Source organism: Homalodisca vitripennis, chromosome 5 (assembly GCF_021130785.1).
Source record: "Homalodisca vitripennis isolate AUS2020 chromosome 5, UT_GWSS_2.1, whole genome shotgun sequence".
NCBI classification, from domain to species: Eukaryota; Metazoa; Arthropoda; class Insecta; order Hemiptera; family Cicadellidae; genus Homalodisca; species Homalodisca vitripennis.
This window is the reverse complement of record NC_060211.1, coordinates 33,693,171-33,720,595: the sequence shown is the minus strand read 5'-3', so window position 1 is coordinate 33,720,595 and position 27,425 is coordinate 33,693,171. Positions and strand designations below refer to the sequence as shown.

Below are 27,425 nucleotides of genomic sequence, written 5' to 3'. Positions count from 1 at the left end.
AACACAATATGAGAACCTAGCGACCGCCTCGGACATTGAGAAGTGTCTCTCCTGCTTGCCATCCACCGGGGACTTGCGGTTAAGGCTGCAACATCACAGGAATCATTGATAACAACACAATATGAGAACCTAGCGACCGCCTCGGACATTGAGAAGTGTCTCTCCTGCTTGCCATCCACCGGGGACTTGCGGTTAAGGCTGCAACATCACAGGAATCATTGATAACAACACAATATGAGAACCTAGCGACCGCCTCGGACATTGAGAAGTGTCTCTCCTGCTTGCCATCCACTGGGGACTTGCGGTTAAGGCTGCAACATCACAGGAATCATTGATAACAACACAATATGAGAACCTAGCGACCGCCTCGGACATTGAGAAGTGTCTCTCCTGCTTGCCATCCACCGGGGACTTGCGGTTAAGGCTGCAACATCACAGGAATCATTGATAACAACACAATATGAGAACCTAGCGACCGCCTCGGACATTGAGAAGTGTCTCTCCTGCTTGCCATCCACCGGGGACTTGCGGTTAAGGCTGCAACATCACAGGAATCATTGATAACAACACAATATGAGAACCTAGCGACCGCCTCGGACATTGAGAAGTGTCTCTCCTGCTTGCCATCCACTGGGGACTTGCGGTTAAGGCTGCAACATCACAGGAATCATTGATAACAACACAATATGAGAACCTAGCGACCGCCTCGGACATTGAGAAGTGTCTCTCCTGCTTGCCATCCCACCGGGGACTTGCGGTTAAGGCTGCAACATCACAGGAATCATTGATAACAACACAATATGAGAACCTAGCGACCGCCTCGGACATTGAGAAGTGTCTCTCCTGCTTGCCATCCACCGGGGACTTGCGGTTAAGGCTGCAACATCACAGGAATCATTGATAACAACACAATATGAGAACCTAGCGACCGCCTCGGACATTGAGAAGTCTCTCTCCTGCTTGCCATCCACCGGGGACTTGCGGTTAAGGCTGCAACATCACAGGAATCATTGATAACAACACAATATGAGAACCTAGCGACCGCCTCGGACATTGAGGAGTGTCTCTCCTGCTTGCCATCCACCGGGGACTTGCGGTTAAGGCTGCAACATCACAGAAATCATTGATAACATAATCTCAGAACCTAGGAACTGCCTCGGACATTGAGGAGTCTCTCTCCTGCTCGCCACCCACCGGGGACTTGCGGTTAAGGCTTGCAACAACACTTACCAGTGATAACAACACAATCTATTGAGAATTTTCTATTAAAAGATTACTATTCTATAATAGGCTATAACATTCTTGTTAAAATAAGGAATTAATGGAAACAGATTTATTGATCTGGTCTAAAAAATATACCAGAAATAAAGTGAGAAATCAAATTTGAAAATTTTTTAAACAGACAAGAATACATACAATGATGAGCTAAATTAAACTGCTTTCTCATTACAAGAAAATAAATGTATGTCTTATTAATATAGTAAATAGAATAAAGATGCTAAAATCAGTTAAACACAGAACAGTATGTTCTTGCTGACTGTGCTAAAATAAATGTTTCTTTCAGATTTAATTAGTTACTTAATTACTGTAAAGAATATTCAAGGGCACTACTAATGTTGTGTATGTGTTTTGAAAACATATTTCCTCTGCTAATCCTTTTTTTCTCAATCTTTTAGTCATATAGAAGAAGACTGTGCTAAAGCGGACCATTGAGGTCAGAAAGACCAGAACCTACGTTGTCACTATTAGCTGTTCCATAAACCTTATTTGCTGCTATATTAGCAATACAGGGCTGCCTTTTATCAGTAATTCTGGTAGAGTTCCATAACTTCAAAATGAAACCATACAACTCAAATAAACACCTAACTTCTGATAATACTTTAAACTTATTCAACACATCTGTATTGAAATTAAGAACTATTAACATTGTTTATTGGTGTTTTTGAAAGCTTAATAAAGGTTTTGATAATAGAAGAATAATGATGAAAACTGGAGGTCTCTAAGTTGACTTCATCCAGTACAGCGTAACTTTGGAGTTCAAATTTTACTTTTGATCAAAAGTTCAGGTGAGGGAAAACTTTAGTGACATCTGGTGGAGTGTATGTTGCGTTGCTTAGCATACTTCTCCCTATAGTTGCTTTAAACGAAATCAAAAACATGATTAGTTAATTTCCAAAATTACCTAATTAATAATTTTTTGAGACAAAATTAACTGTTATAAACTTAATGTTATAACCTAGAATTTTTATTTGGAAATCTCTATTAAAAGGGTAAACTATGTAAATAAATTTACATAGTCATATAAAACGACTTTTTTTTAAATCATTGCTGATTAACAAAACTTTATGTATTAATCCAGTAAAGCATTTTTAAATCAATTTATACTTGTTTTTTTTTTTTATATGAAAGACACAAAGTAGCATTGTAGACACAGATAAATGTTTTCAACAATATAATAAGATAAATGTTTTCAACAATATAATAAGATAAATGTTTTCAACAATATAATGGTTAATTCTTAAAACAGTATACAGATCCATCTATGCCATTGGAATCACTGTAATCGGGACTTATGTAAATACTCTTATTGTCTTTTTTAGTTTGTTGTGTACATTACAATTAATTAATGAAAGTGTTACGAATATTGGGAAATGTGTACATGTATTGATTAGTGAGGGATGTAAAGCAACCGAATGCATGTTGTGACGAGTAAGAATCATAATCAGTGCGCCTTTTTGTCTGACCATGCGTGGGACATACCTAAATCCAAATTCCCAATAGCTATGTCCGTAAGTATTAATTTTGCATTATTTAATATTATTAAGTATACAGTAAATAATAAAAGTAATTGAGCTCTTACCTTTTTGTTTTTCATTAATAAAGCCAGTTACAAAGTTGCATATACTTCACTCTTCTCATGAAGCAGTTTTTATTTTATTAAGTAATGTCTCGGCTTAAAGCTCATAAATTTGGGGTTGTTTTAGGCAGCTCTGATGTTAACGATTTCGTGGTCAACATTCAAGGTCACCAGCTAGCATGCTCATCAGCAGTGGAGTTAAGTAAAGGGAAGTATTTTACTTGGAGATTTTTTTGGGAACTTTCTGTCAATGAGGCCTGTCAATTTATGATTTCAGCAGTTCCACAAACCGCCGAAAACAACCTATCAGGTCCTCCTGGGGAAATTCACCACCCCTGTCTAAAATACGAAAGATGGCATACCGCTCCCTTACTATTGAAGGGCAGTCAAAGAGCAAATGTTCGGCAATTATACTTACTTAAACTTCAATCTAATGTTCACTATAAATTTACTTTTGCAATTTGAATATCATGACAATTTACTATATTTATACAGTGGAACCTCGATAAGTCGGATTAATCGGGACCGCAGCCGATCCGGGTTAACGAAAATCCGGGTTAGCTGAAGAATTAGGTAAAAATTAATAAAATACGGTATACTTACAGATAAACTCCATTATAATTGTAAAAACATCAAACATATGCACATTTAATTATTATTAATCCTTACAGTACATTTATAACTGTTCATTTCCTGGTAAAAAACTCAGTCAGCTTTGGTTGTGCCAATGTCGTCTGCCGCTTGCGTGCTGTGCGATCCCGCAGTCTCTTCAACATGAGCAATTCAGCCGGCGATGTTTCTGCCTGCCGCTGCCGCTCGAAATAAACCATTAGTTCGTTTAGTTTGGTCACTGCATCTCCATGACTCATCACTGGATCTTCAATGTCCCCGTCTGCCTCCTCAGCGTCTGATTCATTAGCATCAGGTAAAAACGACGCGATCACTTCCTCGTCAGTAAGTGGCTCATAGCCTCCGTTATTGTCTGCCCCTAACCACAGATTAATGTAATTTTCATCTACTTCAGAGAGGATTTGGGGAAATACGCGTCTGTTATTGTTTCCGAGAATCCGGGACAATGACCGCCACTCGGCCGCCGTGTGCCATGAGTCACACACTCACTGTCGTACAGTCCCATCAAATACTGATGCAACATCGATTCATGGATACTATACCACTCAAAAATATTACGTTTTTATTATTGAAATGTTTGTCTGATTTTTCATTTTTTAATTGAAAATCGGTCCGGGTTAGCCGGACTTCCGGATTAACGGGGGCCAACTTATCGGGGTTGTACTGTATAATAGTTATCCTTATAAGCAAAAATGAAACAATCTTATCAAGACAGCTATTTAATCCAAAAACGTTAAAATAAACACGAAAGATGTTTACTTAATCTGGTATTAAAAATAATTAGCTCAGATTGATCCATGAAAATAATTATATAATACAATAAAATTAAATGAATTTTATATTCTGCTATATTTTTAATATTTCCTTCATAAAGATAATATTCAAAAGATTTGTAGGTATCAGAAGTTTTAACATTAGACTAAAAATTGACACTGAAAAATATTAAAAATCAGAAAATAATGGAGCTTTTAGTTACCTGCTGTATGCAGAGTCTGGACCACCAACATGGCTGCTTATGTGTAGATCTGACTCCAGCTTGTCCATGTCATCCAGAGGGAAACTGGAAACCAAGGAAGGAAACAGTTTTAAAGGTGGAGAGGAAGGAGAGGGAGAAGATGAGGAAGATGACAACAACTTTTCAAACTCGGACATCGATTTTAAGAGTTCCTGCTCCGCGTTTAAAGTTTCTGCATCAGAAACTGTTTTATACAGTGATCCAGATGAGCTATGATTATCGTTTCCTTTTTCCAGTTCACCTGTGATAATCGGTGAACCGAAATACCTTTCCTTTTCGTTATTGGTTGTCCCGTACAGCATATCTTCCATTTTCAATTTACCCTTAAGGGGATCCCTAGTCCTACGGGATTCAAACGCAGAGGCAGTCCTTCTGAGAGGGACCGGTGTCTTCTTCTCTGGAACTCTGGCACTACTGCTCAGACCCATTCTATTGCCATTCTTGATACTGTCCACGGACTCAATACTGATGGTGGAGCACAGACTAAGGGTACTCAGGCTGATGGGATTCTGGTTGGAGTCTTTAGAAGACACAAAATTATCGTACGGTGAGGTCACTGTCAAGGGAGAGTCCGAATTCTCACTGGATTTAGATGACTTGGAAGTGAGGTTGCTGTTGTCATCCTCCGATATAAAGAGAGGGCTAGGGGACTGGATAGGTGAGAACTTTGTAAAGGCTGATGTGGGGGAGGAGAGGATAGCTGGTGATTTTGGTACAGGAGATATCGGAGCCAGTTTTGGAGCATTCTTCTCCGGTTCCAGCAGCTCCAACATTTGACGCTCAGCAGACTTGTACGGGTCATAACTTTCTGGCTCACTAAATCATCAAACAAACCTTAACGGTTATAAATAAGACAACCATGCACAATAGACACTACAAGCCATCTAAATCTCTTACAGATTGAATATTGCATACATCCTCTTAATTTAATATAATTGACAGTAAAAAATAAATACGATTATTTTCAGCAACAATGATATAAGAACAATTTCAATCCCACAAGAGAAAAATACAATGAAAAAAGATGTCATAAATATCCTGCACAATACATTTTTTTCATGAAAGAGATTTCTTATCACATCAGTACATTGTTAAAACTTCCAAATTTACTGATGGCAGAAGAAAAAAATACTTAATATTTTGGTAATAAAAAATATTATATTATTGATTTAATAATAGCAAAATGTATGTGGGCGATAAATCAAAATTAAAATCTCAAGATATTCCTAAGTTTTTCAGTCTACACTAAAAAAAACAACATCTAATATTGTGTCAGCCTATTGACTAATAGGCTTTAGTGGCACTCTACCAAATTCTATAGTTGGACATGCACTATCATAGAACTCACTCTTGTCTATATAGAAATGAAATTTCATGCAAAATATCATGTGGACATGTCAGTTCGTTCTAAAGATATTTTACGGATAGTGAGGCTACATGTCTTACTATGCCACATACTTAATTTCATGATTCACTAGCAGTGCCATAACAGAAGCAAGCTTAGCTATTTAGACTCACTATCTTCTAAAAGGTTTATGAATCACTGTGAATACTATTAAAACCTTGAGATATATCAGCCTCAAGATCTTAGCTAGGGTATACCAGCAGTCAACAGACATTAAAACAAAACTGGCAGAGCCAGTAATGCTATCTGCTTATAAAGATGAATGAACGGGATTGGAGCTGTATCGTGATTGACTGAAACTCAAACCCACTAATCAGTGGTCAATATGACTTCTGCTGCCTTTTTCAAAATATTTTCTCTTTGTTATTTTTATACTTCCTATTATTAATTTAGTAGTATGGATTTTTGCAAATACTTTTGTTTTGTTGAACTCTATTGCATGTTTGGTTTTGTGTACCAAATGTGTTCATGAACTCATGCAGATGAGATGTTTCCTCAATACAGACTGGAAAACTAAGGAATGTCTCAAGATTTTTATGTTGTTTCAGCAACGTTTAAATGCAGAGTGAACTAGAAAGCTTAGGTGATAGTGATAACATAAGCAAGTCTGACATTGATGCCAACTATTGCAAAAATCAGTACTAAATTATTTGTGTGATTGTCCCGAATTTGGGCTGTATCAAATGCTAAATTTGTAATCTAGTTTTGTAAGGAAATCATTCATTATTAACCCTCAAAGTGCTATAGTTGCAATGTGCGATGTACTTGAACCACGGCACACTGTGATATTTTGTAGTTTTGTTATGTTACAAACAAAGGGTTTACTGAATATTTGCATTTTTTATAAAGGAAAACATAGGAAAGATTCCTATACATACGTAGTATGAAAGTAATAATTCAGAAAATTGTGAGAAGTATGAGAAATACAAGTGTGGCGTGTGCGTCACCTGATGGTCAATTTTATTTTTTGTTCAAAAAGCTTTCTTGCAACAATTACCTTATTCAAAATAAATTATGAAATAATTGGTATATTTTGCAACTTTTATTAGTATATAAAATAAGTATTATATCGATTTAACAATATTTTACTCTACCAGTCAACAAGACCATCTTTCTAAATGAAAATTGTAAGTACTTGGTTTTTCTTTACCTTATAAGGACGTTTTTCTAAAAAAAATTACAACAATACTTGATATTTGAAATGAATTTTGTACTTAAAACGTAACTTTTAAAAAATCCATGACATGCGCTTAAAAATTGGCAAGCTCTTTAAAATGTTATAAATAGCACTTGGAGGGTTAAAGGCGAAATATCAGTATTTATGTGTGACTGTATTATTTCTCTGTGTTTCTCCCTTTATTAGATTTTTGAAAATTATTACTGACAAAATTATGATGAAAACATAAAATTAGTGATAGTAAAATAATTGCAAAAATCCAGAAATAGTGCTAAATAACAATGATATTTAATGTGCAGATGATTTCTACGTTGTGCTTGGCTTTTTAGATGACAAACTTACTGAGAAAGTTTCTTAGATATCTGAGTAACAACTTTTTTGACTGCACGTGGAAACCTCATTCTGTAAAATGCAAGAAATAACCTTCAGTTTTATAATCTGTGCTGATAAATATCCCCGCCACTGGCATTGAAGACAAGAGACTATTGTTGAAGGAGGTGCGAAAATTGACTTTATCACATCCAACATGGGAATCAGTGGATGGTGCATTTTATTTAAGTAATAATTATGTGACAGTCTTGAAACTTCTGTACCAATTTTATTCAAAAGGACACACAATCCTGTGAAGAGTACACTAATAAACTCAACAAGCTTAAAGGAATGAAAATTTACATATGACTTCCTCCAGAAAATACCTTATTACATAAAACAGAAAATATAATAAATTATTTCTCAGACAAGACTTGGCAAAAACAAATAACATGGACTTAAGAGAATAAAATAGAACACTGGAAACACTCCAAACCAGCATATATCTCCAACACATAAGTTAACACATTATGATCATCACGCGACACCTGCTCTAAACTTGATGTTTGTGAATAAAGTTTTCTGTATTCTCTTTAGAACTTTTCGCTATGGGTGAATAATTTGGTAATTAGAGAAATGACGAACCTTATTTTGGTGTAGATCGTTATGAATTTCCATCCTTCAGAGGACAAAAATATTCAAACAACTGTATAACTAAATAAATAATTTGTTTACAAAAATGCTCTCAGTGATGATGAAAACTTGATTAAAAACTGAAAGTGAATTGCTAAAAAAGATTACATAAACATTATATCAAATTTGTCATTACATTAAAATAGACAGAAAAACAACTTATAACAAACATACTTATATAATATACAACAATTATAAAGTAAAGTTCCATGTGATAGATAGCCTTAATAATTCTTTACTTTATTTCCAAATTCAATTGAATGGCCTTCCTCGTACGAGTAATTAAATAAGCTTACATATTGTTACAGATTAAAACCAAATACCTTTGAGTTCTTGCCCTTCCAGAGTGAGTGTGGACCCTCCATGGATCAATGGGTTTAATATAGTTCTCAGCCCGATAGGGGGTGGTATCTGTTGGGTGGACATCATCCACTTCCAACTGACGTGAGAGCTCCTTTGCTCGGCACGTGTTAAGAGTCACACTGTCGGAGAGTGATCTGCACACTTTTCTTGGGGTCGTCTCATTAGGTGCTGTGTGACAGTGCGATTTGGAAGGGTCATCTTGTGATGTTCCCAACTGAGTCATGTTATCGTTATCATGATAATGATCCGAACCACTTGAATCTGAACATGTCACTGACGTTGGGACAGAATGGATTGGTGGAAGTTTCAGATGTCTTATCGACTTGCGCAATTGTACGTTCGGATTCTTAATGTTTACTTTTCCACTACCTTCTTTTTTTGGTTTTTGTTTGGACGAAATATACTTCTCAGACCAGTGAGAAGTGCCCAACTTCCCAGTTTCTAAAGTCTTCGAATTCAACACAGGAAGTTTAGACCCAGCATTCCGACACTTTGCTGTAGGTTTAATGTGGCTTTCTCTAAAATTATTTGAGTCCTTCAAATTGCCGCTTTTGGCAGTAGTTTTATTCTGTATCAAATTTATACTGGAGGGCTTTTTCTCCAAGTTGATTGTCTTCTTGTATATTCGTGGAAGTTTTGAAGGGTTGTTCTTTTTCGTAAATGACACAGAACATGAACTAGACATGTTTTCCATTTCCTCCTCGGTGTCCTCCGTCTGCATTCCAACTAATCTCAAAATATTAGTACTACTTTGAGAGTTATAACACGACTTCCTGATGAATGTTGATTTGAAACTCTCTTCACAACAGGCAGATTTCACATTTGTTGAGAAATTATTTACTTTAAAAACTCTTGTTTCTTCACACTCATAAGACCTATAAGAATTCTGACTTTATTCCCTACTACCAGTAAAACACAACATACAATATCTTAAATTGTTTCAATGTCCCATCCCATCTAAATGTCTGCTACCAAATTAAAAACAACATATATGAGATTTGTTAATATATTATGTAAACCATAATATATTAATAAATTAATAAATAAAATAAAGTAATCAATTACTATTGAGTGTTATGGATTCTCACATATTAAATGACTGGATCATTTAATCATTCTTAAGGATATAAAATTATGGTATCTTACTAAACAATTTGGAATAATATAATTTGAAACTTACTATTATCTTCAGGTAAATAATCTAAGCATGAGATTAAAGACAGTAAGGAAAAACAGTTCAATAATTTTTTCTTGTTTATTGTCATGTTAGAAACATAAAAAAAATCACTGGATAGCAGACTTGGAGAAAAATGTACAATAGGTAAAAAAAAAACAAAACAATTCATTGGAATAAAATCCATTTAACACAATATTTCTGACTTATTTTGTTGGACATTATTGTGGAAAACATGAAACTGTTAAAAAACCAACCACATAAAATATTTGTATTTAGTTTTAATTTACTTAGAAATTACACAAGAACCAAAAGCCAAAATAATGTTTTGAAGTATTTAATTATTTGATGAACTTAAACAAAATAATACTTTTATAAAAGATTAAACATAAAAAGTTAAATAAATAACATTTTTACATTCATATGCATGTTAAACAAATTAAATATAAAATTGTAATAACTGATTTCATCACGTTATAATAAATAAATACAATCTGCATTTTTCTAGAAGTTACGTTGATAAGCTCGTGATCATATGTCAAAACGAGATGGTTATTAATTTTTTAAAGCTTTAAAGGATAAATATTTAATGTGTATTACACAAATATATATATATATATATATATATATATATATAAAATATATGTATATATATATATTTATATATAAATATATATATAATATATATATATATAAATATATATACATATATTATATATATATATAATATGTATATATATATATATATATATACATATATTATATATATAATATGTATATATATATATATATATATATATATAATATATGTATATAATTTCTTTATTTTGAAAACTGTTATACTTGATTTAAACTAATGCATACATTCCCAACAAACTGTGTAATGAGAGGTATCATCTACTGGGTTTATTTTATTCATTTCTGTAATACTAATTAATACTGTACATTACTACAGTTGCAAATAAATATTATATTTTAATAGCCTTTGTTTTTTGCCATGAGAAGAAGAAGGTAGAAATATTAAGCAGTTATTGACATGTAATTTCAGTGCTAGCAACACAGTGATGCAAGAATACATAAGGATAGGCCTAATATGACTGCGATCTAATGAACTTAGGATCTGAGTCAAACTACCAATATTTTTTAGATTTTATTGTTTATTGTATACAAGACTAGTGTGAGAATGTTATTAAAATGAAATGGTGTTTTACTCTGAAGTTGCCATAAAACTGTACAACAGGGGTAAACGCTTGTATTATTTCATGTATACAGCTAATAAAAAGTCTATTAAATCTTCAAGATGTTTTGTTGGATTTCATCGGCTGCACGGACATTCCGTCATGTGTTGAAACCTGCCAACATTAATTAGAACTGTATGGAATATATGTTGTTTATAAGATGGTTATTCTTTTACAGCTCTGCCATCAAAATAAAATTGAGTGTCATTGACTTTGGCTCAGTTTGTTTATTATTTGTCCCCGTACTTACTGTTACTAAGCAATACAATTTGCCACATTTTTTGTAAATAGTAAGTTTTTGAAGTTAAGATCGTAACTGAAATTTCTAGTTGGAGTTGGAATTTACATTATAAAGAATGTACTATAACCAATACGTTGCTGTGATTAAGAAGTTCCAGGCTGTTAAGTATTTTTTGTAGCGTAGTTATTTTTTACCAATTTAGTAATAGAATTATGTTAACCACTTAACTACCAAATCCGTGTTAACACGAGTGGTCCCACGTTTGTGTACAACTGCCACGGCCATTTTAAACAGCTGCTTCACTAAACCATGCCTGACAGCTGTAAAATGATACATATTGGCCTCTAGTAGTGTTTATTTGAACTAAAACAAATCCACAATTGTGTTGTTTAATTGCTACTACACTTGGATTGCCAACTAAGAAACTATCACAGAACCACATTGGTAAAGTTTGACCTGGACGGTAGAAACAAAACGTTGTTGTTTTCTAGTTTTTAAATTGCATACTTGCAGTTGCTACTGCACGTTTGTTTTATTCTCTATTTTGTTCGTGGTTCAGGCGGCATAGCAGAAATTAGTTGTGATAAAGATGAGGACATTTTATCAATTTTAGATGTGTTCGGATGCGTTGTTATGAATTAGGCTCTCAGCAATGTAACTTTTCTGAGAATCTTAACGATCGGGATGTGAACTCAATTTATCAACCATGACCTGACGTGATGATACAAGAGACTCTGATGGCAATTTGGTAAATGAAGATATCGTTAAAGATATACCTTATAAGGTATATAATAAAGATGGTGGGTGAGAAACACGCTACTTTTGCACTGACTGTGGGGCAGCTCTGAGCATGGCAAATAAACCATTCAGTAGCTTGTAACAACACTGTTTAAAAATTAGCACTTAAAGGGTTAATTTATTGTCTAAAGGACACTGGTTGGTCGAGGTGGCATTAAATAAATCCCATATCAAAGGCTTAGGGAAATGTTTTTAAAAATCAGCACTTAAAGGGTTAATTTATTGTCTAAAGGACACTGGTTGGTAGAGGTGGCATTAAATAAATCCCATATCAAAGGCTTAGGGAAATGTTTTTAAAAATCAGCACTTAAAGGGTTAATTTATTGTCTAAAGGACACTGGTTGATCCAATTAGCATTAAATAAATCACATATTGAAGGGTTAGGGAAATGTTTTTAAACAAACCAAGTAAAAGTAAACTTATTTTTTGGATGTTTAGAATAACTAATGCGTGACAGGCCTAATTTATTTCATAAAAAATAATTCAAAATAAAAAACGTACTAATTATTAGTAACTAACGTTTTTTAAACTTGTGTACTACAGTGTATTGGTAAGTTCAGGTACGTTAAGATAAATATATTTATGTTCATAATAAAATATTTCCAATTTTAGCATTAAATCAATCTAATTGTTATTTTATTACAAAAAAATTGTAGTTAATATTATATAGCAGCAGAATAATATTGAATTATTACATATATTTTTAGATAAAACTTTCGAGTTTTAAAAGACCTTTTGGTAAAGTATTAATGAGAATATTAAAAATAGCAATTGATAACCCTATACTCCACAGATCAACCAATAGAACCAAAGCTACCAACCTCACAGTTGTATGTTGTGTTTTAGTGGTAGGAGGTCTTAACAACACTGAATCTACACAGTTTGAGACATCTTTACGATCCTGTTCCTGAGACCACAGGTTTGGGTCCCAAGTTGTGAGGCAGTGGCCTAAACCATTGTCAAAATCAGCAACACTGAAATAATTGTCCCCTCCTATATCAGAGCTATCAGTTGATAAGCTATCGTTATCTACAGCTCGAGAGTTGAGAGAATCCCAAGTCATATCACTGTTAGAACAACCATAACACTCATCATAGTCTAGTAAAACTCTACCACTTTCATGTTTCTCTTCTTCTGAACCCCAACTATTATCATCATTATTTCCTTTTTCACCAATACGATCATCTTGCAACTTGCACTGAAAATAATCATCATTACTAATACTTTTTTTGTCACAAGAACTGTAACAAATTGAATGATCCAATGATGGAAAATGATCTGTATTCATCAAACCTGTTTCATAATAATCCCAATAAACGTCAGATTCATTGTCAGATAACACTGTTTTCTCTGCTGTATTAAGCTGTGGGGCTAATGCATATTTCATTTTTTTAGGAGGCGTTGGTTTCCATGAATATATATCTTGAATGATTTGAGAATTGCAAACCATAGTTTCGTCACAAGCATCATTTATATTGTTTTTATCACGGGGATTAATACTGTCCATTACACTTTCATTTACTGACAATCCTGTGAACTTGAAACAGGAGTTTTCAACATTTTCTGTGTCCAAATTAAAACAGCTTTCTTCATCTGCATTTTCCAATTTTAAAGTAGTGTTGTTAAATATTGGTTCTTCTAAAAGAGATATATTATTGTTAACTTTTGGTGTTTCCAAGCTTAAACAAGAGGTATTGTTATCTATCGAACAATTTACAAATGTTTCACCTACTTGAGAGTTTAAAGTAAATCCATTATTATTAAGTTGTTGAGTATCCAAATCATTACAAGCAATGACAGTTTCTGCTTTTCGATAAGGACCAGTTAGATCATCTTCTGTTTGAATTATTTCAAAAGAAGTACTGTCGTTATTTGTTTCCAAATCAAAATCAGATGCAATGCCAGTCTCTATACCTTTGAAAGTTACTTCAGTTTCACAAACTGGTTCAAAATTAAAACAAGCATTTTCATCTCCAGTTCTTTCCAAAGGTAATTTTTTATTATCAAATTCGGCTGATATGAAATTAGAACACGTATTGTCAACTTTCCAAACTAATAAATCACAATAGATATTACAAACTCCTGTTATCTTTAAGTCAGAATAAATGTGAACCTCCTCCAATTCAGAGTCTAAATAATCATTCAGCATAATTTTATCTAACAAATATTTACTATTTTCCGGTTTAGCAAAGTATGTATTTTGATCCATATTGTTACCTTGAAGATTTACCATTCTTATCTGTCTATTCCTACCTATTACATTGTCTAGGAACTGTCTTATTACTGCATCGCATTTGTCCAGTTTTAAAAACCGCAAAGGAAATGTACAACATATTTTAATTAATGGAAATGGCGAGTTAGCAGATTTATCACTGTTTTCATGAATTCTATTCATATCTTGAAAGTAATGGTCTTCACAATTCCCTAACAAACTGAGTTTTTCTTCTTGAATATCACTAATCATAGGTAATTTAAATCTATCTTGACAGAATAAATTATTAATTTTGTGTAAAACGTGTTCATCCCTGGTCGTATTTAACATTTCAAGACCAAATTCCACTACGGTCTTTTCCGCCACACCTTTACACTGACGGTTATTTGGAGGCTTCTCAACAAAACTGACGCTTGCACACTTCCTCTTGTTTACTCTTTGCTGCTTGGAACGATGCTTTACAGTACTACACTGTAGAAGATTGCTTAGGTCATGTTTCGTGTACGTTTTGTTCAACTCTGATAGCTCAGTGTCCGTAGGGCAGTTAGACACTTCTGTAATATCAAAGGTCAAGTGAAGGTCACCACTGTCGGACAGATGAGGCGTGCTGGTAGCTACAATATCGGGTGGGATATCGATCTCGTAAGTACTTATCAGCCGACAAAAGTCCAGCTCTGGTGGTGTTCCCAGGGCCACATAGCCGGTGACTCTCATCTCCTCTAACTGTGGCTTGGTCTCAGGGTTGGGAGCGGATTTGGGACTGGGGAGGCGAGGCACCCTGGGAACACCACCACTATTTTCGTTAGTCACTACTTACTTAATACTTACAACAATACTGTATTTCAGACTTACTTACTAGTAAATACAAACTGGATTGTTGCGTACTGAATTTTTCAGTTGGACTAAATTATTACAAAGATTGTGTTCATAACTTAACTGTCCAAAACTCACTTGAATTAATTACCAAATATAATGCATTCAATTTTTATATTATTTCAACATTATCCGAATATTAAATTCTAAACCAACCTGGCCAATTGCTGAGGTCTTTTGACAGAGCTGACACTCCTTGTACTGCTCCTCAGAGTCCCACCTTTCACAAAGTTCTGGTTGATGTTGGGTGTGCTCATACTCTCCAAAACATCTGTAAGGATATCCATGTTAGTACAAGATTTAATGAGTTGTAATAATGAACATACTGCTCCCCAGAGTCCCACCTTTCACAAAGTTCTGGTTGATGTTGGGTGTGCTCATACTCTCCAAAACATCTGTAAGGATATCCATGTTAGTACAAGATTTAATGAGCTGTAATAATGAACATACTGCTCCCCAGAGTCCCACCTTTCACAAAGTTCTGGTTGATGTTGGGTGTGCTCATACTCTCCAAAACATCTGTAAGGATATCCATGTTAGTACAAGATTTAATGAGCTGTAATAATGAACATACTGCTCCCCAGAGTCCCACCTTTCACAAAGTTCTGGTTGATGTTGGGTGTGCTCATACTCTCCAAAACATCTGTAAGGATATCCATGTTAGTACAAGATTTAATGAGCTGTAATAATGAACATACTGCTCCCCAGAGTCCCACCTTTCACAAAGTTATGGTTGATGTTGGGCGTGCTAATACTCTCCAAAACATCTGCCAACACGTCCATATTAGTAAAACAAAATTTAATAAGCTGCATAACTGACTACACTATAGTGGACTAAGATGAAATATACGTTTCGGTCCGGACCACGATTTTTAAGTACAAGATCGGTTTGGGTTATAGTTTCAAGCCTAGGTTAATTATTCACCTGAAGAAAAGATCAGATTGCAGATCTCGAAATGTAGTGTTACTGATTGTTTCTATCACTGAACAAAGGCAAATGTCTTGGAAATTCCCCCTTCATAATCCCTCCTTCTTTGGCATTGTTTTGTTTATAATAAATTACTTTTTCAGGTAGTATATTTTGTTTTGTAATTGTTGCAGCTGCATCCCTGCAGTGCAAGCTGAACCCCAGTTGTTACTCACATAACCTGCTAACAACCTGTTGAGCAATTGTGTTGTTTATTAACAATAGTTGAAGGATGTTATTCTTCTTTATAAATTGGAAAGGAATTCTTAAACCCAAGTGTTGGTTTTGTAATTATTAATTTTACTATCAGTAACAGCTGTTTTTTATTCAAATAGAAAATTATTTCTTTCCACAGAGAAATTTATTTTTTACATATTCCTAACTAAAATAGCAAATAATCTTTTTAAACTTTAAACAAATAGGATTATGTTAGATTTGTCACTCAATTTACCACAAAACATTATGTTTAAAAAATGTAATATAATGATAGTTGTAACACAATTCTTAATTTATTCAGATTTACAGTTTTGAAATTTTAAAGTAGTAAAAAACATGTATGGACAGAGATTAAAAGAAGCGAAATAGGACCTATATTCATATAAACTGTTCTGCTTGTTTATGTGGCAACCTTTTGTGACACACCATGTATATACATAAAAAGGTTAAAAAGTAATAATAAACCTAACTCTCACTAAATTAAATTAAATAAACCCAGCCACTAGAAACTACCACAATACAGAACTTTGATTTGTTTATTGACACTAACTGAAACGTTTTAAAAAATACTTCACTAAATGCTACAATACACAGTAAAAGCCTACAACAAATGCTGTGATACCACTTATAAGACCATTTATAGTAAATGATGTATGGACTCGTAAACCAGTTACATTGCTTTATCCAATTAGTGAAAACTGTGTTCCATTTTTATTGGGTTTAGCATCCAAGTCTATCACATTTAAGTTATTACAAGATAATACTAACGTTAAACCTAGTATTCAACATTGATTTGATGTATTCATTTTACATCATTACACTGGGTACATACAAAATACATCAAAATTTATGAAATAAATTATTCAACACAGTGGGCGTAACAAGTGAAGAATAATTTGTAAACTACAGTTATAAACAGAACTCACACATTAAAGCAATTTGACCAAAAAAAACAAGACTGGGTTGATTTTTATTTAGGCACGGGTGGTATGAATATAGCCAGATTAAAATTATAACTCCTCTCAATATATTAAAAAATAACAATCGAAAACCATTTTAACCCTTTCAGTGCCAGACATTCTCCCTAGTGCGTGTGCATGAAATGCCAGGCATAGTGCCATATGCTCATGCAAGAAGAGCCAGGCTATAATTGCCAATTTTTCAGCAGTTTGCAAAAACTGTCACAGTTTTGTTATTTATGGATGAAAATTGTTACTTTTTGTTTTGTTATTTATGGATGAAAATTGTTACTTTTTGTTTTGTTTTACTCTAAACAATGTGCTTTAAATTAATACTGAATAAATAAATTTACTACAACATGCATTACAAATATAAAACCAAAAAAACTTTTACTTACATAAAAGTTTATGATGAATTTTTCAATTTGGTGTAAATATAAGGCCAGTAAAAAAATACTTGTTCCATAAATTGAGTATGTGTTTGAACCTGCACATACTTTTGAACACATACAGACAAAAAATTTTACATCTATCTTCAAAAATAAAGGTTTTATCATTGTTTTTCAAAAATAACGCGTATTTGGATTTTTCGCACATCTTGCTAAACACTGTTTTTCACTTTATAAAATTATGTATTAGGTAAATATTGAGAAAAAAAAGCCTATTTCAAGTTTAAAATTACACAATTAATACACACTTATAGCCTACTTAAAAGTTTTTTTTTATTTGAATGAGAAAAAAATTAACACTTATGAAATGGTAAACAATATGGGTGGAGTCCCCTTTTGCATGTTTTGCAAGCAAATGTGGCCTTTTTCCTTTTTCCTCCAGCCTGAGTACTTTTCTTACTACATACAGAGCAATTAAGTTCTTTTTTATTTGCCAATTTGTTCAAGAACATTGTCCAATCGGGATCACCACTGCCGTTATTAGCCGCATTACCCTCCCTGCTGTTTCCAGGTGAAGTATACAACATAGGCCTCCTTTCTTGGAGGGCCAGCCATTCAGTGGAAAGTTCTTCTACTAGTGCCACAGTGTACTCTAGCCTAGGAAGGGGTTTGTCAGTATTTTTCTTATAAATTATATAAGAATTGAGTACCATGCGCCCAAAGATATTAAAAGTAACTTTCCTCCAAATCCGGAGTGCTTTCCTCTCATCGAGGTATGAATTTAACATTTGGTCCCCTCCATCAACCCCTCCCATAAAATCATTATATCTCCTTATGACTTTTGGCTTATTAGTAATTTTGATGTGATTTCCAAATTTTTTGCTCCTTTTTTCATCTTCAACTGTGCCATCTGTAGTTAAAACTAATACTTGTTTTGTCTGTGACTGCTTTTCTCTGAATGCTAATAAAGTCATCTCATTTTTTTTTAAGTACTTCTTTTCTCCCACTTTGAACTTAGGTTTTACTGAATCAGGAAGTCCTTTGCGGTTTATATGCATGGTACCCGTCAAAATGTACATTTACTGTAAAGATATTTAGCAAGCTTTAGAGAAGTAAAGAAATTATCACAGAAAATGTGATAGCCTTTATTTAATAGGCCAGCCATCTCCAAAAGCCTTTTCACAACAAAATAGCCCAATCCATTAGATTTAATTTCATCTTTGTCACTGCCATTCGCCCCTTTATAGACAAAGAAATTCAAGCAGTAGTGGGTGACCGAGTCACATAGCATCCAAAGCTTTATTCCCCACCGATGTCGCTTCTTTGGTAAGTACTGCCTCAGCTGACTGTGCGATTTGGAACTTATAATACTCTCGTCAATAGCAAGGTTCTGACCGGGGGAAAAATGAAATTTAAAAACCCTATTTACATGGTCAATCAGTGGTTTGAACCGAGCGCACACATCATAATCTGGCTCACCTGGTTTTGCAAGTGGAACTGTGTCGACCATATGCAAAAATCTCAATATTGCTTGAAATCTATTACTGGTAAACATTCTTGGGAACCAGGGAATGAATTGACTAGAACTGGTCCACCAGTAGCTGTAAATAGTTGGCTGTTTTTTTATACCCATATTTATTAGCACTGCTAAAAAGGCCTGCATCTCTAAGAGAGACACAGGTTTCCAGGAGTTTGCCCGGCTGTGTGGTTTCAATTGACTTTTATTTATATATTCTGTGGCATACTTATTGGTATATTTTACAAATGTTTCTAGGAGGGCTGTTGTAAAAAAAAGTTTGAAATAATTTGACGGGGAGGAGTTACGAGGAGGAGCATGTTTTGGACCCGTTAGCTCATCAAATGAAAACTGATGGCAAAAACCAATATTTCCATCCATTTCCACCTCATCCCATCCCATACCATCCTCAGAATATGAAGAGGAGGTTTCAGACAATTGATATAGGCCTACATTACTTGGTCGACCTCTTGGCCTTGTTTGTAGGTTAGGCCTAGGTCTAGGGGGACTTTCAAAGTCAAGTTCTATGTCTGGGGCATCATCCTCAGATGACGAAAGATCATTATGAACATTTGCTCTAAATAACAAGTTATCTAGTCTAGGCCTACTGGTATTTGAAGTTGAAGGCAACTCAGGGTGATAATCCGGGTCACTGTCTGTGTTCTCATAACCTAAACTAGAAGACTCTTCACTCTCCGTTTCACTATCACTCACAACAACATCACTATCGTCTTCTAACACTCTCCATAAAGTGTTTTCACTAAGAGGTGATGCACTACGCTTCATTTTGTAAACATTTTACAACAATAAACGAAACAACAACAAGTTAGCTTGGCGCAAGCGGCGAAACTGCGTAGTTGGTTAGTAAACAACAGACGACAGCTGACTCAGACTAGCGACGTCCACAGCTAGTCCACAGTATTTTGTTTTATTTATAACAATAATGTAATGGAAATACATTCAACTGAATGTTTTTTATTAGTTTATATCTTTATAAATACAATTATAACAAAATTAGGATTGTTTAGATATTTTTTACGAATATTTTAAAACACGTCCGTGTAGTCGGACGCTGGCTCTTCTTGCACATTTTATGTACGTCCGTGTAGTCGGACGCTGGCTCTTCTTGCACGTTTTATGTACGTCCGTGTAGTCGGACGTTGGCACTGAAAGGGTTAAACAAATTAACAAAAACATAAATAATATTTCTCTTGACCCATCGCAGATCATTTTGTTTTGTTGCACGAGTTTCAGCGGGCACAAATTGAGTTGGGCATGGGCAATAATGCGAAGCCTCATCTCATGGAACCATGTCGTATTTATACTCAACTTAATTGTATGTTGAACTGGATTATTTTAAGTAAGTTGGACATATCCTCATCTATATACATAAAAAATATGTATAATATCTTTTTTGATGAACTATTGTAATACATCATATCAAAATCTGTAAAAAATATTGATCCAATGTGGATGATCGTAAACTTTCCGTTGTTAACAATATACACTCAACTGATGCTATATTGAAATTGTGAAAAAATGTCAATATTGTAAAAACAGCTGGGAAAGAACAATTTGTAGCGTTATTTTAACTTCTGCATAGGGGAGAGTCCGCTGGTATCGGACATACGGTGGTATCGGACATACGGTGGTATCGGACATACGGTGGTATCGGACATACGGTGGTATCGGACATACGGTGGTATCGGACATACGGTGGTATCGGACAGTTTGTGATTCTCATAATTGCCGCGTGAGTTCAGCACTTGTCAATAGTGTTGTGCATTCCTCTAGAGGAGGAACCAGTCTGCTCGCCATCTTGGATGGTTTCTGTTCGGTGTCTGTGAGTTATTTCATTTTAAGTGTAAGTGAGGTCAGTGGGCGCTGTGTATCGAGTTAACTTTACACATCTGTACCACTTACGAATGTAAGTATATCTTCTATCACATATATTAATTACAACTATTGTCTATTACTTATTCAAACTACAAGTAGCTTAAAGATCTATTTTAAGCAAGGTTAGGTATATCGTCGTTTTTTGTAACCATGCCATTCTGGTGGTGGTATCGGACACACTATATTCCGGTGGTATCGGACACTAAAACGTTTTTTCTTGATAATGCCAATACATTCTTATGTATCATTTCACAGGTGCACAGGTGCAATGGGGAAGATACGGGGTAAGTGGACAGAAGAAAGCATGAAAGCTGCCTGTGCAGAGCGTGTTAAAGGGAGAAAAATCAATTAGAGAGTCTAGTCAAAGATACTGTGTTCCCAAAAAGTTCTTTGTCAGATAGACTCAAAAACTTAAAATGTGGACAGGAAGCCGTACTAAAACCTAATACAGATAATAAAGGTACTTTTCAGCGTACTTTTAATGAAGAACAAGAGCGTATGTTGTATGAACATTGTAAAAAATTAGATGCCCAGCTCATGCACTTAACAGAACTGAATTTATGAAACTTGCGTATCAGTTTGCCGAAGTTTTAAAAAGTCAGCATCGTTTCAACAAATCTACAAAAAATGGCAGGGGAAAGCATTTTATTACGATTTTATGACTAAATATGAAGATTTAAGCTTAAGAACAGCTCAATCTACAAGCTTACAACGTGCTGTAGGTTTTAACAAGGAACAAGTGTCAAGATTTTTTGACAAGCTAACTGAATTGATGACTAAATATACTTTCCCACCATCCAGAATATTTAACGCCAACGAAACTGGCGTTTCTGTTGTACATACAAACAGGCTTTAAAGTTATTTCGTCTAAAGGAAAAAAAACAAGTAGGTAAATTGACAACTGCGGAAAGAGGTCGGAATGTCACAATCTTACTGTGTATCAATGCAGCTGGCGATCAATTTATTCCCCCATTATTTGTATTGCCAAGACAAAGAATTGATGTTGAGCTTAAGAAGGATGCTCCACTAGGTAGTATTTTTGATGGACAACCAAATGGCTGGATAACTAAGGATGGGTTCTTGAAATGGTTAACCTTATTTCAGGAACGAGTCAAATCAGATGAGAAAAGTCCTGTCCTGTTAATTGTAGATGGGCCATGGTAGCCACAAAGATTTAGATGTCATTGTATTTGCTAAAGAACATCATATTCACATGATTAGGCCTTCTCCCACACACATCACACAAAACTGCAACCGTTAGACAGGGCCATCATGAAGCCTTTCAAAAATGCATATAACGAAGCATGTTCTTTGTGGATGAGAAGGTATCCTTTTGATGAAAATAGCTCTCAAAGACATTGCTGGCTTAGTAAATGAAGCGTTCTTGAAAATATGCCGAATGGAACTGGCAAAATCAGGGTTTGCCTGTACAGGAATAAGTCCATTAAACCCTAACATATTTACCGATCTGGATTTTCAGGCTTCATTGTTCTCTCAGATGGATACGGATAGCCAACCAGAGAATGCTTCCGGACCAGAAACATCAAAATCCTTGTGCCAACCCGAACAGTCTAGTTTTCTAGATTTAAGTGTTCCTGGCACATCAGCCAAGTCACCCAATGTCTTGGAAGCTATCTCACCTCTCCCCAGCAGCTCAAATTCAAAGTTTAAGATTAGAAAAGGAAGAGCCGAAAAAAGTGAAATTCTTACCTCATCACCTTATAAATCTCAAATTGAAACACGCGAGCATTAGTCGAAGAAAAAAAGATGCAAGCAGAAGAGAGGAAAAAGGAAAAGGGAAGAAAAAATTATTTTAAACGATAAAAACAAAAAAAGGAAAACGAACTACTGATCGGAAGAAATATTGTAAAGAAAGGTAGAGTTCTTGAAGAAACGCCAAAAGTTGTGTCAACCAAGTGAACTTTAAATTTTGATGGGGTCTCTAGGAACGACAACAGAAACAGTGACACAAACTGCATTATTTGTGGTGAAAATTTCAATGAAGACTGGATTCAGTGCAGTACTTGCAAAGGATGGGCTCACGAAAACTGCGCTGATCTTGAGGGAAGTGACCTATTTTACATATGTGACACATGTAAGAATAAGAAATGAACATTCATTATTCTGTTTACTCTTTTGTTAGCCAAAATTAGGCAGTCTAATTTCTGGTAATTTTTCTTAATTTTCATACAAGATACAGATTATGTAATAAAATGTGTTTAAAAAAATTATTTCATGTGTGCATTCTTAAAGAATCCTCGTCCGATACCACCAGACAACCAATGTCCGATACCACCAGACGCATTTTAAATCATAGGAAATACAAGATCTATGAAAATGAATTGCCAGTTTTATATTTATTGTCTTGGTAAAAATCCCGTTATGTGTTATTTAAGTAACAAGTAAAAAGTTTTATAAAACATTAAAAAAAAGTAGATAACATATAATATTAAAAGTTATTAATTTTGAAAAACGCTAAGGTGGCCGATACCAGCGGACTCTCCCCTACAAGTGAAATCTACGGAATATTTATTTACAAACGTGTATGAGAAAATCAAAGTACTGTTGTTAAAAACATTCAACAGACTAGTGATTACGCTCACGCTCATGCAGTCTATAAGACATTAGAATTATAACGGGGTAAAATTAAAAACAGATTGCTTTTGCAACCCGTACTGCACAAGACCCAGCTACTGCATGATGGGATATTTTGTCAGTGATCCGCAATGGGTTAATACATATTTCAATATAGCATTGAGATATTTTATTCCGTGACTAAAATATTACAAAGAAATTTGTGCTAACTTGTTTTGGTAGGTTTTCTCCTGAGAGATGCAGGGGTGTGACTAGTGTGTTGTGGCTGGGGGGACGTCTCCCTCCCCCCTGGCTGCTTGTCCCTGGATGCTGATCTCTGCTTGATCTTGTTAGTCAGTGGAGCTTGATACTGCACATAAAGAAACCGTACACTTTTATTATTGTATATTTACAACTTTACATAATCATATTCCTTTTTGATTTGGCAAAAATACATAAACCTACTAAACCTACCAAACATTGAAATGTCATAGCAATTCTCATATTAATTTTTAAGAGTAAAAATAACATTTGTTGAGACATTTTTGTCACTAGATAAATATAAAAATAAGTTTAAGGGTAATAAGCAACAAACTATTAAACATAGAGAATAGTAGTTTTTTACTTGCTATAAGCTCTTCTAAAGCTATAAAAAACATACAAAAACCTTAATACTGAAGATCTAAAAGATAAAGAGAGATTTTTCACAAACGCAAATGACCACTATCTTGAAACCTTTTATTGCTTGAGACTAGCTTATGAACTTATTCAAGCAATGTAAAAGTAACTTAGTACCAAGTTTAGTTTGAATTGGATAGAGATTACACCATTATTTCCGTAATGTTACTTTATAGCCTACTATTTTCAAAACTTGTGCGGCCACATTCTGAAAACCCTTAAGAGATATAAAAAAACTATGTAAGAACAGAAAACAAACATTATTGAAAATTACTAAGAAATTCAAAAACACTTTTTGTTTACCTCTACGATACATAATAACTGAGCTATATTAATTCCTTTTCCCAAGTTTGAATAACTAGTTTATGCCTTGTGATATTGAAAAATGTGTAAGAATCAAAATTGTTTAAAATTATCTAATAGTTTTAAACATCTTGTTTTGGATCTATATTGAAAACTAGTTGAGTTATAATTTTGACAGAAATTTGAATAGCCGCCATCTTGTAAAATTGTATTATTTAAGACGGGCTACATGTAAATACGAATATATACAATATATAGTACAAACTCACCCAAGTTGATCTAATAGACCTGACTGAAGTGCTTACAAAATGACTATCTGCAAATTTTCAATTTAAAATTTTTTTAAAGTTCTGTACAGTAAATTATTTATTATACAGAAAATAATTTTTCTCCTTCTATAAATCAGATTGTACAATTATCTACTTTACAAATCAGTTTTCACAATTAAAATCAGTATAAAATTAAGGGGAAAAACAAAAAAATAAATTTACTTCATTTTGATACTGTTCTGTGGTGGTTCAGTTTGAAACGAACCCCGATACGTTTAGTCTTAAAAATTGCAATGCTACACTCAGTGTCCTTTCCCGGATAACATACAAAGTACATGTAAACTACTCCCGTACTCGTACTCTCACCTTCGTCCTAGCCTCTAGTCTCTCCTTGGCTCGCTGACTAGCAGGGGACTTGGGTTGTATCCTGGTCCTCTTCTCCCGACACCACTCCAGGTGCCTGTCGTAAGCCTTGGGCCCAAAGGTTCTCTCGCAGTACGGACAAGGCTCATGGCCCGTCAGCTTGACTGGGGGTGAGGGGGCCTGACCAGGGGGCAGCCGAGCCGCTGCTATCGTCTGTACCAGCTCATTGTGCTTCTCTCTCCACTTACTCTGTCAATTGCAGAAGTGTGAGTCTCAAACATTACAGGTCTCAGTCAGAGAAAGTGATTTGGGCTATAAAGTAATTACACTATTAATAAAAAAAATCTTGAACATGTATGGCTAATATAGAGAAATTACAAATAAGCAAAATCTTAGTAAGATCGCTTTGCGTAAACAAGGTACAGAACAAGAAGGTGTGACAGGTTATGTAACGTGTAATAGATTGCTATGGACAACACAGTGTGAGTTAACAGCAAAGTGTGATTGCCAACCAAGGTTTAGCACTCCCAGCTTACATTCTACTTGTATGTCAAGTTAAAATTGATTGACTCCTGTCAAAATTACAAAATCTAAATTTTTCAGGAAGCAATTTTTTATTTTGTGTAATATATTTAGAACAAAATAAATTACATCATAGTTATACTTCATTTTATATTACATTGTTGCTACTGTACAGACTTAAGTTTCAATTACAGTATTATTAAACACATGTTAAAAAACTAATTTTTTTCATAAAATCAATTTACCAAAAGAAATAAGACAATTGAAGTCAGTACAAAAAAAATCAAACAATCAAACATTATAATAAGTAAACATTTCCTATAATGCTAAACACAATACTGGCTAAACAGAGCCTATTGTTCTGTACTGATTTGCCAATTTTTCTGTAGGACTTTACAGTTATTATGATATATTCTTTGTTGTTTAAATTTATGGAAAGAGAACATTTTCATAATTCTAGATAAAGTAACAACCTTTACGGATTGAAGGTTTTTGTTTTTGTCCATTGGTGTTTGTGATGCAGTGTTTTATCCAAAATCTGAGTATATAATGCAATGTTCTGCACTGTAATGTACTTAGATTTAAAAGTGATTTTTGTTTGTGACTTTCAATGATACTAATATTTTAAAAGTACTTGTAGGGAATGGTTGGGTGTTGGTAAAATTCAAAATATCCTGCAGCATTTTCCCTTAACCAATGATTCAGCTCATCTTTCTGATAAGAGTTACAATATACGTTCATAAAACAATGCTTTTGAATATCTCCCTTGTGCAATAATTTTATTGGAAACAACAAGATGCAATATTGTGTTGAGCAGAATGTTATTGTCTCTGAGATTCTACTAGACTTTCAGTATCATGCAGCACAGTCAAAGTATTGTTTAAGTGTTTCAGCTTCCATCTGATTCTGCTAGGATTAAATTAAGGCACACATTGAGTCTTTTGGAAATTCTCATGGAGTTGTACACCCATAAAATATTGCATGAACATTGACTTTTAGAATTGGATTCATTCTGTCTGTGATGGTTTATTTCAAACATGATTCTGAGCAATCCAAAACAGTCCAATGGGGAATGTGTTCAAAAGTTTTGTTCCTGTAAAACAATATCCAACCATTTATGTCAAATTGGATTCTAAAGCTGCTGCATGGTTTCGAGTAGGGCATATTAAATCAATCCTCTTATTGCCTGTACTCTATTACAAGTGACTAACTAGTGTTTATTTCCCCATATGGAGACCTAACTGGCAATACAACACTTTGAGGACAGCATCTCTTTGATAGGTTTGTGTGAACAGTTGGCTGTATTCACAAGATGCAATGTTCTATGACAATGGGCTTGAAAAGTTAATTCGGTCCTATAGCCATACTATTTCTTAATGTGCTTGAAAACCGCAGAGAAATGTTGCTTGAATGTGGTTTTCAAATGCAAAGAGCCTCAATAACATTTAGTTCCTAATGGTCGTGTTTGTTCAATTTTGAACTCATTATTTTCAGGCAATCTTATGAATTATTTAGTAATTTAAAGATTAACAACTAGTTATAATTTTATCAACAAGTGTCTTAGGTCTGTATTAAATCAATTAACTTATTAATCCTAAATATTAAATATAAAAGTAAAACATACAATGAGGTTGATTGAACTTTGTGGTAAAGACTTTGTGACAGAAGTTGAGTTATGCTCTACAGAAAACAACAATTTTAATAGCTGACCATAGTATGTTCAGAAGACAGCCTTCTTTTGGTTATTCAACTGGGCGCCACACAGCTTTGTACAAACAATGGACCTGG

General features: G+C 34.3%; 1 protein-coding gene across 14 annotated transcripts in view; it reads right to left on the bottom strand.

The window, feature by feature from the left end:
• Positions 1-27,425, bottom strand: part of LOC124361960 (zinc finger C2HC domain-containing protein 1A-like) — a 42,427-nt gene that overhangs the window by 1,751 nt on the left and 13,251 nt on the right. For 2 of the 14 annotated variants that reach the window (XM_046816060.1, XM_046816062.1), the window contains exons 4-8: positions 25,119-25,364; positions 23,734-23,872; positions 15,142-15,256; positions 4,464-5,318; positions 768-1,103 (exon numbers count right to left, since the gene is read on the bottom strand). In XM_046816060.1, coding sequence (XP_046672016.1) covers positions 872-1,103; positions 4,464-5,318; positions 15,142-15,256; positions 23,734-23,872; positions 25,119-25,364 — 1,587 coding nt within the window. In that variant the 3' untranslated portion in view covers positions 768-871. The other 12 variants (XM_046816061.1, XM_046816064.1, XM_046816066.1 and 9 more) reach the window with 12 other exon arrangements.